Source organism: Acomys russatus, chromosome 1, assembly GCF_903995435.1.
Source record: "Acomys russatus chromosome 1, mAcoRus1.1, whole genome shotgun sequence".
NCBI classification, from domain to species: Eukaryota; Metazoa; Chordata; class Mammalia; order Rodentia; family Muridae; genus Acomys; species Acomys russatus.
In genome coordinates, this window is record NC_067137.1 from 21,663,247 (window position 1) to 21,675,615 (window position 12,369).

Genomic DNA, 12,369 nt, shown 5'->3' on the forward strand with positions numbered 1-12,369 from the left:
ACTCCAGGGTGGCAGTGGTGTTACCATCCCCTCCTCCCACCCCCACCGAGCACTGGTCCTTTCCATCTGGTATTATAGGATCAGGAGAGCTCATTGAGCAGAGCTCCTGTGAGCATCTGGTTACATCTTAGCTGATGCTCCCTTGATCATCTCAGGAGAGAGCTGTCCCAGTGCCAGGCTTCCATTGTTGCCTCAATTAGGAGCAAACTCACCACGGGTCTGGCCGCGGCGGGGGGGGGAGGGGGTGTTCTCACACTCACTTGCTCTTTGCTGCATATGCAGAATCTTTGGATTCATCTATTTGGAAAAAATGCCTTCCTCCTGCCTTGGGACCATGATCAGGATCTCATGTTGATCCATGGCATCCATCTGGATTGTCCAGTCCCTGTCCAGGAGACTATGACTTGGAGCTCAGCAGGAAACATAAGGTCTCTGTGGCTCCTATGGGGTGATGCCATCATCTAGAACAAGTCGGAGCCGAGTAGACCTTCTGGAAGCTGTCTCCCCTTTCCCCATAGCCCAACAGACATAATATCACTGGTGCCCAGAGGAAGCCAGCTGGTTATGTATGGGCAGCAACCCCCAGGGATGGAGACATGAGTCTCAGAAAAGCCTTCTATGGGGCCTGGGCAAATGCTTCTTTGCTTTGTGGGGGTGAGAGAGGAGACTAGAGTAGAGCAGGAGGTACTTTCCAAATGGCTTTCCTGAAGGCCCATGGCACATGCCTATGATATGTAGCCCTCCTTTAGGTTTTTAATGGCAACTACGCCATATGACTATAAAGGCATCGCTGCAGAAAGAATCCACTGTATGTCAAGGACCCCAGAGCTATTCCCTTTGCCTTCATTGGCCCTGGGAGTGACTGAATCTCCTCTGCTATACAGATGAGGAAGAAGGATGGAGCTGCACATCTGACTCCTCAGGCTGCTTAGCTCACAGACATCCAGTGGGAGGGTAGAGCTAATGGGTAGCAAAGCTGGGATGCTTTGGTTTGGAGAGTCAACAGTGTTGAGCCAGTGAGTGATGATTCTAACCCTGCTTGGTGGCTAGCCTCACAGGAGACCCCAGGACTCTCTCTGGAGTGATTATTTCGTAGAAAAGTTACCAAAAAATTTGCTTTCCATATGAAGGGTTCCAGACTTTGGGGTTCTAGTGCATTGCTCATCCACATTACGCTAAAAGCAAATCAAATGTCTTAATTAGAGCCCCCAGGGACCCTCATTCTTTTCACCTTAAAAGAAAGAACTCCTCTCTTAGTCTGGGGCTAAGGGAAGGGACTCTTAGTATGTGTCAAGTTAACTCGTCATTGGTCCCTAGTACACAGCTGGCTCCCGTGTTCAGCATCTTACCTTCAGCACCTCATTATCAGGACAGGCTTGTGAGGAAGTGCAAACCCCATTTACTGATGCAGAAAGTGGGGCTTAGATGATCGAACGCCTTGCACAAGGTCAATCTGCTGTCATGTGGCATAAGCCAGGTCAGTCCAGAGGCAAATCCCTAAACATTCCAAGGCCATTGAAGTCAACGTAAGTCATGTGACTTTTAAATCCCACCACTGCCTCACTAAGGACCCATCTGACCTCGGGAAAGCCACGCCTCCAAGTTGGGGATAAAATAACCTTTGTCACTTGCTGTGTGAGACTGTGGCTGGCATCAGATGGAAACATGAATGACAACAGTTATTGCTGCTGTCCTTCTTCTCAGATGCACGAAAAGTCTCTGCTGAGATACACTGCCGTGTTCTTATTTCTCCTCTCAGGCAACCAGCAATGCAGAGGCAGGTTGCAAGAATTGTCTTACTAGCAACAGTGTGAGAAGTGAGTGCTGAATAAGCCCACTTCATCAATAATTAATTATTAATTAATTAATTACATAGCCCCTCAAGGATAGAGGCTAGAGAAAAGCCTCTTCCCTATGTCTCAGAGATCCAACAAATAAACGCCTATTGAGACATCTGAGCCAGAGTAATTCTTACCTCAGCACTGTAGAGCTAGGGAACTGGAGACTAGCATTATGTCACCTCCTCATTGTGATGTGGAGAGCTCTGCCAGGACTGCTAATTGGCCGAAGTAGTCAACAGCCATTACAATTACATTTGGACATAATTAATCTAATTCCTTTGAACCATTCACACTTAATCCCTCCCCTACTCCATGGTGAAATTGAGGCATATGAAGAATTACTGTCAAGGTCGGGGGGGGGGGTGAAAATTTCCTTGGCCCATAGCAGACTTGGGTTCAATTCAAAAGCAGTGTGAATCTCAGATGCTCATAGCTCCCAATGGCAAGCCTTAGTTTTGCGTGGCCCATATCCAGAAGACCGTTCTGGTAGGACACAGACTTGCTAACTGTTGGGGGCTGCATGCTGGGAGGACTCTGTCTGCACAGGCATGCACACATTTCCTTGAGGCCACACTCTTCCCCAGCAGCTGTCCATAAGGTGGTAGAACTGTTTTTACCTAAAATTCAGCCCTTCTGCGTAGAGGAGGATTGCAAATCTATGCCCCAGCAATGTCTCTAACATTCACAGAGAAACTGAGGCACAGAGGGGGCCATTTGCCAGAAATCACACCATTATATTCAGGAAGAAAAGATCATCTTTTTTTTTTTCTATAAAAATGGAAGGAGAATCACCTGAAGAACCTAGAAGGGGAAAATGAAAGTAAAATCTTCATTGTAGAATCTTCCATCCGGCCCCTTCTGCTGTGTCAGGTGGTGCATTTGTGCATTATATATACTTCTAACATGGGTTTCCTAACTGCCTTTGTAACACAGGAGAAGAGGGGAACATATCCCAAATAGCTTTGCTAAGCTCAGGAAGGGGCTCACAGAATCTGATTAAATCCCAGCAGGGAGAATGTCACTAACTGACCCACGTATGACCACTTACGTCATGTGCTGGGTTTCTGAGAGAGTCTGTAATAAATAAAAGGCAGAGCACTGTTTCTGATCCAGAGCCCCTGCTCTACCACCGTCCTGTACCACGTCCTCCATCATAGTGTCTAGCTACCCTGGGTCCCTCACAAAGCCCACAGCTCAGCCACCAGCACTGAGCCTTTCTGAGGTAGGTAAAGACACCCATTGCTCCCTACTTTCCAACACCATCAGAATCCTCCCTCTGCATTTTTAAAGACAGTATTTATTTTTCTGATTATGAAAGTATTCTGTGCTCATTTTAGAGCATTAGAGAAATACAATGAAGTATAAATAAGGCAACCGAAATTGCGCACAATCCTACCCACCGAAGACAACCCCTGTTACCAGATTGGTGCACTTCCTTCCAGACGTGGAAACAAAGTCCCAAACACAAAGACATTCAATAAGCTATATAAATGTTGGATTTTCTTTTTTTGCTTATTGTTTTGGTGTTCATATATCAGTATTGTTCCTTGTTAGCTTGATTTTAATAGTCATATACCATAAGTTAATTTTATAGTTTTTGTCCTAGTTATCAAAATTCATAGGTGCTCATTACATGAAAAAAAAAACAACAGAAAATAAATAAAAACACAGTAAGAAGAACAAATATTTGTGGCTACATAACCTTAACACCCAGAAATCTCTGGTTATTGTTTTTTATGTACATGTTCCTGTAAAGTGATACATGAGTTTCACTGGCAAGGGTTGTTTCTGATAATGTTTTCAAGAAGGATTCTGGTCTTTAAGTCTCCTAAGTGACTGGGTGTCCAGTGTTTCTTAAGCTACTATAACTGCAGGTACTTGCCAACATTCTATTCTATTTACCTGCTTTCAAAACACTCTGCATCTGGCCAGCCTCTTGCTGGGTTGGGTTGATTTTTCATTAAGCTATTTATAGCTAGAGAGTTGGTGTTTATTTTATCCAGGTGAATTAGAAGATGGAGAATGAAAACATTGGATTTTGCCATGAGTCAATATTCTCAGCTCAAGTTAATGAGATGCCACACTAAAATCAAGGGACTCTTCAAATGATAAGTTCACACTACTGGTACCTTAGGTCAGAGAGCAGCCTTAAGCTCCATGGCAGTTGCTTTTCTCTCTGCTGTGACAGAATATGTGACAGAAAAATGTTAAGGAAGGGAGAATGTATTGTAGCTTGCAGTGTCACAGTGAGAAGGATGCAGTCATTCACAAAGGTAGGAGGGACTCTTGTCACTGGCAGTGGCTGCGCGGCTTGCTCACCTCCCTGCGCCTCAGGAAGCAGAGCGGTCAGGCGGGAAGCAGAGCGGTCAGGTGGGAAGCAGAGCCAACCTTCAAGCCCAGACTCTAGTGCCCTACTTCTGCTAGCTACACTGTGTCTAAAAAGGCTCTCCTAGCTTCCCAAACACCACCGCCATCTGGGGACCAAGAGTGAGCCTGTGGAGGGGGGACATCTCACAGTCACAGCCTGCGCCCAGTGCATTTGTGAGCGCCCCTGATAACAACTCCAGCCTTGGTCACCTGTTCTCTGCCAGGTGACCCCTGCTGCAGGGAGCACCTGAAATGCCTATTCACACACTAATCAAGTTCATCTTTGTACATCCCTGTCTAGTAAAATGTGTTTCCCTGTACTTCTATGGAACATGCATTTGGAACAGGATACCTTAATTTGGGCTTTAATCGTGGAACTCCCACTGCCCTTCCGTGATTTGAAAACGTATAAAAATCCCTGTCCTAAGAGGTTGGAGGGCAGGCAGCATGGACAATATTTGCTGCCATTGAATCTTGCAGCCAAAATTCTACTATGACTTTTTTTCCTCTCGTGAGTTCAATTGATTGTTCTGAAACAGAGACGGGGTATGCATAGCAAAGTTGGGGCACATCCTAGACATAAAATTGCAGTAATTACCTCTGGAGGAGAAAGGGGCCATGAGAGAAATAATAGCATTAGGCCTAGCCACAATGCTGCGCCTGCTTTACATACAGGACTTTAATTAATAAAATGACAAACACTGGTACCACATAATTGGAACGTCTATCAGGCCCCACTGAGAGGCAGGGGGAAAAAAGGCCCTTGTGAAAGGGCCAGCTGGAGCCAGGAGATATAATTGCTGGTGGCATGCTCCTGGTCGTGTCTCTTTTCAATTGTCTCACTTGCTGTCTGCATGCAAAAAGAGTTTATTAGTCAGAAGCCTGCCATTTATGACCTATAACTATTAGGAAGCAACCAGAAGGATTAAAAAATGTATTATCACATACTTAAACAAGTATTATTTTTTAATGTATATCTGTGTAAGATTCCGCACACGCGTGTAAATGCATACACATATACTACTAATTGGCTGGCAGTGGCAATGGTAATGCATGGCTTAAAATACACTGTCTCCCTAATTCCTCCAGGCTGAGAGTCCTCAGATAAGATGCTGTTAAAATATGGGTTCTGGTTCAGTTGAGCCGGGTTGGGATGGGAGGCTCCCAAGGGATGCAGCATTGTTGGTCTGCAGACCATGACCATGAAGCAAGGATCTAGAACCTCTTCAGTAAGCCCCTCACTCTTTAAGGATCATCACAACATACTACACACACATTCAGTGTTATATAGTAGAAAGAACACACACAGGCACTGTGGAAGCCCCATCTATAGCACTTGAGTTTAGTGCCCATGGGTGACGGACTTCACCTCTCTACACCCCAATTTTCTCTCCTGACAAATTAATGCATAGGAGCCAAACTTATGCCGCTGAGAAAGATAACCTGAGAGAAATAATAGAGGATACAAAGGATTCTTTGGGGCTTAGAATGTCAAATGCAGTCTATGATCAGCGGGCTGCATCGCAGATAGGTCCATGGCAAGATGAAAACAGCATCGAGGAAGGGCATGGCAGGGCATGGCTACTCATTCCATGGCAGACAGGAAGAGAGAAGAGAAACAGGAAGAGTCTAGGACAGGATGTACCTTTCAAGGCACACCCCCAGTGACCCATTTTCTCTAGCCAGGCCCTGCCTCCTACCTCCTGTCATCTCCCAACGAGGCCATTGCGTGTGAATAATCCATTCATTAAGTCAAAGCCCATATTAAATCACCCTATGTCTACTAACTGAGAACCAAGCCTTCAACACGTGAGCCTTTTGAGAAAGGAGGCATCTCATATTAAACCACAACTGGCTATGATAATACCTACATGGATGGGACTTGTGGGTATAAAAATAAGACAGCATGTGGGAAGTGCCTAGTGTAGATTTCTGGCATTCAAAGTCAATTAGAAAATGACTCCATACCCTATAGGCCACCCAGGTAGAAGCAAATATTAAGGTTGATTTCTAAGACTGAATTCCAGCATCATGGGCACTAGAAACTTGCTGTCAAGACCAAGCTGGGTACACTTGGCTTGGAGAATCTATGTCGAGTGACATGCAAGGGGCTCTTTAGAGCTAGGTAAGGGGAACAGAAGTCCTCAGGTAGAAAGTGAGCCTACACTCTGCTTTAGGAATCACAGTGGTTCATAAGCACTCCAGTTCTCAGCAGCGAGAAGCTGGTGGTCTGGGGAGATGGCTGAGTGGTTAAAATACTTCCTTTGCCTACATGAGGACCTGAGTTTGATCCCCAGAATCCCTGTTTAAAAACAGGCCTACTGTGGTGTTCTGCACTTGTAATCCCCTGCATGAGAGGTGGTGAGAGGCAGAGATCCCTGTGGGGCGCCGGCTAGCCGGTGAGCTTGCTTTGTGAGATCCAGACCAGTGAAAGACCACTGTCTCAAAACAAATATTAAAAAATAAAAAAATAAGAACAAACCCCCCATGGGCTGCACATAATAAACAGCAACTGAGGCTGTCCTCTAGCCCTCACATGCACCCTTGCTCACGCACACATGTGTACATGCACAAACACACATACCCATATGCACAAAAAAATGAAGTTGCTAAGAACCTCAGCCTGCAGGTCTAAGAGGAGAGGATTCTGGCTCAGGCTACTCCTGCTCAGCCTTGGCCTTGGGTACTGTCGCTGCCAGTCTCACCTGGAAATGCCATGTAACACCCAGTAAAGGCCCCTGCTGAGGGCTATGGCCACCTCCTATAGGAGAGTCACCTCACTCTGATTTGGTAACTGTAGATATATTTAAAGTTATTTCTTAGTGACTGAGAATTGCTTCTAACTCCAAGTCCAAGATAGAAATGGAAGTCACCACCTTTTGTAACCAGGTGAGACTTCCAGTGGAGGGAGGAGGACACCAACCCACCCATAAAACCTTAGACCCAAAATCTGTTCTGCTTACAAGAAGTGTAGGGATAAAGATAGAGCAGAGATTGAGGGAATGGTCAACCAATGACTGGCCCAACTTGAGACCCATGCCATGGGAAAGAGCCATCTCCCTGTCACTATTAATGATACTCTGCTATGCTTGCAGACAGGAGCCTAGCATAACTGTCCTGTAAGAGGCCTCATTAAGCAGCTGATGGAAACACATGCAGAGACCCACAGCCAAGCAACAGGCAGATCTCAAGAAGTCTTGAGAAAGAGTGGGAGGAAGGATTGATGGAGCAGGAGGGGTCATGGACACCACAAGAAGACCTACAGAGTGAATTAACCTGGGCCCATGGTGGCTCAATGAGACTGAACCACCAACCAAAGAGCATGTGTAGCCAGGACCAAGGGCCTCTACACATATATAGCAGATGTGCAGGTGGTCATCATGTGTGTCCCCTAACAATTGGAATAGGGGTTGTCTCCAACTCTGTTGCCTGACTTTGGATCCATTTCCCCTAGCTGGGCTGCCTTGTCTAGCCTCATTAGGAGAGATTGCATTTAGCCCTGCTGCAATTCAACATGCCAGGGCAGGTTGGTACCTATAGGAGGGGCCTCTCTTTCTCTAATGAAAAGGGGAAGTGGAGAGGGAGGTGTGAGGGTGGGACTGGGAGGAGGGAAGGAGCTTTGATCAGGCTGGAAGGTGATTAAATAAATTAATTATTGAAAATATGGACCCTTCACTGAGAGAGCCAGGCTACTTCTTGCTCTAATTAGTCCCCTCCCACTGGTGGTCTCAACCTTGGCTGCACTTCAGAATCACCTAGAGGGACTTTGAAGCCTACTGCTACCCAGAACTTCCAATGAGAGTCTGTGCAGTGGAGTCCAGACACTGACAGCTCGGAAAGCTCCATAGATGTTCCTAGTTTGCAGGCGATACTTGAAAACCACCAATTCCATGTACCATTCATGGCGTCATGTTCACTCTCTCCCTCAGTCTCCATAACAACCTTTGAAGCTACGCAGGGAAGGTATAGCTAGGATCACCACAAAGTGGGGCCTCAGAGGAGGTGAGCCCGGAGACTTGAGGCCGCACAGACCCTTAGTTCATCCGTAGTCCTCAAGCCAGGAAACTAGAGTGGTTCGAAGAACTCCAAGAGACTGGGTAGGGATGCAGAGGGCAGTCGTTCCCGGTGCATTCTGGAAAGACAGTAAATGAGTCGTCGGAGCGCTGCGGCAAAGCAGAAGAAGCTGCCCTCTCGTTCAGTGCCTCTCTGCAGAGTCTGATCCAGTAGGTCTGCAGCCAGCCCAGAGATTCTGCCTTTCTGGCAAATTCCCAGGTTAACCCTGCCAGGCTTAATGTGAGAGTCAGACCCTGGAAAGAAAAGCAGCTGGCTCAGAGACAGAAGCTGGAGGTCACAGGAGGATAACTGCAGTTAAGAAGTAGACCTGGAGCTGGGTGTGGTGGCGCACACCTTTAATCCCAGCACTTGGGAGGCAGAGGCAGGCGGATCGCTGTGAGTTCAAGGCCAGCCTGGTCTACAAAGCGAGTCCAGGACAGCCAAGATAACATAGAGAAACCCTGTCTCTAAAAAACCAAAATAAATAAATAAATAAATAAAAGAAATAGACCTGGGAGGCAGGTGGTGGTGGTGCACACTCTTAATCCCAGCGCTTAGGAGGCAGAGGCGGGTGGATCTCTGAGTTCGAGGCCAGCCTGGTCTACAGAGTGAGTTCCAGGACAGCCAGAGCTACACAGAGAAACAGGTCTTGAGGAAACGCATCTCCCTACCAACTCGGGAATTAAGGAATACCAAGTGATACCAAACACATTGACTAGTTGTCTACCAACCGCCTGTTTTCAGTCTTACCCTAAGATTTCTTCACCTACTTCTGAAAAACAGACATTTTCTATTATAAACATAGGTGATGCCATTATAAGATGAAAGCAACATCTGTCTGATTGTTTGTTTTAATTCTATTTACCAGTAGCTCTTTAGAGTTGGGACAAATGGCTTTGGTGACTGAAGTCTTAGTATTGCCAAGGGTCTTACATTGTCTTGTATCTCTTATATGGACCATCAAGGGACTTTTCAGCACACACATAGTTAGTTACATGGTTTTAATTCTGATTTATAAGCTATATCCCAATATGAGAGCAGGGAAGTATTGCATGGTCTAAATAATGAAATAGGTACACAATAAATATTTGTGAATGTGTCGGTGATTATCTCAGAGTCTGATGACAAGAAGGAACCTTATGCACCTCCTCAGGGGGGTTAAAAATGCTTTAAGCTAGTTCATGTAGTCCTTCCCTCCCTCCCTTTTCCTCTTTCCCTCCCCTCCCTCCCCTCCTTCCCCTTCTCTCTCATCTTGTTTCTTTCATCACTCCTCTACTCTCTCTCTCTAGCCTCTCTCTTTCCCTCTCCAGCCCAGACTGAACTAAAACACATTGCCGAGAGATGGCAAAACCTCTGGTGTATCTATCTCCATCCCATGCATGTGACTCAGCCTGGGTGCTTCGTTCTCTGAATATAAAGTGCATTGATTTACTTAGATCACAGAGGACCATGGCTGCCTTGATTTTTCCAGTGGAGAATAAGAAACCATTGAAATCTGTTGAGCTGAGTCGCAGATGACAGTGAAAATGTGACAGAGGTTCACAAGAGGTATCAGAAGGAGAGAGCAGGAGCACAGGGCTTTAGGAGCCCTGGATGCACTTCAGAGAATAGGTTCTAAAGGCAGAGTGGGCCTTCTGTTGTTAGATTTGAAGAAGTGAAGACAGCAGCTGGTTGGGGAAAGGTTGGAGAATGGCTGGTAATGTAGCTCAGTGGTACTGCGCTTGCCTAGTGTGTGCAAAGCTTCAGGTTCCAGGCCTACCATAAAAGAGAGTAAAAAGAAAGTATCATTTACCTTCCTGTTACTAGATTTGTGGACATCTAAGTGGAGGTACAGACATAGGTTGTAAGCCAGAAGAGCCACAAGAATCAAATAGACGGCATCTTTTTTTTTTTTTTTTTTTTTGATCTAAAATGGGAGAGGTCTGATCTTCTTTGTGGACAGAAGAGCTAGAGGCAGAGAGATTAGAGGATGTAGAAAAAGGAGACGATTAATTGAAAAGACAGGGGCTAGAAGGGGGGGAGAACAGGAAACCACATCATGGAGAAAATGAAGGGAGCATCTTCCTCTAGGATAGAAGCAAAGCAAACAGATCGGTCAGCAGACACTTGGGCTGGGAAGGGGAGGAGGCAGAGGTGGTGCCTGGTGTAGCAGAACAGAACGCTCTCAGGAAAGTAGAACTCACAGCACTGCATCAGGAGTCGGGGCCCAGGACCGTCTGAGGGAAGAGTTTAAACTACTTGATGTATTATGTGTGGCCAAAAGTCAAATGTTGACATTCACAGAGAACAAGGACCAAGAACCACCAAGGACACTGAGGAACCACAGTTCAACTTGAAAACTCCGAACCACAGTGTTCTAGAGCAAGGTGATCATGGGCATGCTTCCGGCATGGTCCGGAGCAGGACTCTGCCTGCCGTAGACTGTGGGAAAGAGAGTTTAATATTAACAAGATAGGATTGCTTAAATTCTCTAATCCATGGTGCCCAGGCATACAACAAAACTGAGTAGAGACAGAAAAGCATTGACAGATTCTTCAGCTATCCTGGGAGGCTTCAGTGGAGGCAGGTTTTTGTTCCCCTGGATAGGGACATGTGACAAGAATCTGCCAATCAGATTCAACAGACCAGGACCCAGGGCCCAGCCGTGGCTTAGTTAGAGACAGCTTTTATAGGTAGGACAGTGTGAGTCTTCAGGCGGCTGTGGCTGGTGGTACTGTCCCTCATCAATCAAGTTGTAATACAGGTGCCATGCAGGGGTTGGGAGATGAAGAAGGCTGCGGGTTGCAGAGAATGAACTCTTCAAACCACGAGAATCCAAGGACTGTAGCTAGTGAGAACTCTGTGTGTTCAGGATGCGCTTTGTTTGCCCTTCTTTCTTCAGTGACCTCTTGCAGGTAACTGGGCAGGAGCACAGTTCTTTCCCATTTTGCCTGTGTTTGTAGATTATCTCTATCAAACACGACCTCTCTTATTTTAAACCTCCGTCTGTAGCATGCACAGCCTCCAAACATGACTACATTTAAGCTTTCTTAGAAAGATGATTAGTTCCAATTCCCTCTCAAATGTCTAGGGAATGGTACCATAGAAACCTATGACACAACAAAAACGTACGTTTGCAGCTTCCTTTTGGCAAAGCAGCATCCTCATGTGGGAAGATAACTATAATAGGATATCATGATATATAGGTGTGTGTGTGGTGTGTGTGTGTATGTGGTGTGGTGTATGTGTGTGTGTGTGTGTGAGAGAGAGAGAGAGAGAGAGAGAGAGAGAGAGAGAGAGAGAGAGAGAGAGATGTTTGTCTACCAAATCATAGAGTCTCCCATTAGCTAGCATGTGATCTGACAATGTTTAAATAAGACCTATAATCATTAGAAGGAATAGAAAAATCTATTATACCTAAATCAAAAGAAGCTGATTGAAAACAATTACCCACATTAAGTCACATAATGAGTTGAGTCAATTGGCAGAAAGCTTTGGGTGTGTTTATGGAAGCCCACTGAATAAACCCACCAGAGGTAGAGTCATGTGAAATTTGGGGTGATATCATCAGCCTCAATAAGGCCTCAGAATGACTCGCTGATGGTCCCTACCCAGATCCTTGAGCTTCAGTGAACAAGATCAGGGAGTGGGCATCCCGCTGCCTTCACTGGATCAACTCAGCAAAGTCCTTTGAGCTTCAGGCGAGAGCTCCAAGGATACTGGACGTTTCTGTTCAACACTAATGTTTTAGCTGATGCCTCTCTCCCTCACAGCTCCGGATGTCCTGGCTCATCCATGGCGTCTTAAGAGGCAATGTCTCCTTGGTGCTGGTGGAGAACAAAACTGGGAAGGAACAAAGCCGAACAGTCTGGCATGTTGCCACCAATGAAGGCTTAAGCCTGTGGCAGTGGACCGTGTTGTCGCTCCTCGATGTGACTGACAGGTGGGTTACTGTACATCGCCCCCCCAACTCTATTTTAGTCTGCAAAACACAGTGCTGAAGTAGGAATGTCTCTCTGTCCCCCATGCCCTTTATCTAAGACATTGTATTGGTTATTTTTCTCATTGCTGTGACAGAGTACCTGACAGAGGTGACTTAAGGAAGGAAGGAAGGGTTTATTGTGGCCCA

At 46.1% G+C, this 12,369-nt stretch overlaps 1 protein-coding gene across 1 annotated transcript in view; it reads left to right on the forward strand.

The window, feature by feature from the left end:
* Alk (ALK receptor tyrosine kinase) overlaps window positions 1–12,369 on the forward strand; it is a 713,415-nt gene that overhangs the window by 604,682 nt on the left and 96,364 nt on the right. Inside the window, exon 9 of the mRNA XM_051169801.1 lies at window positions 12,014–12,183. Within this exon, the coding sequence (XP_051025758.1) occupies window positions 12,014–12,183 (170 nt within the window). The remainder of the gene's footprint in view (window positions 1–12,013; window positions 12,184–12,369) is intronic.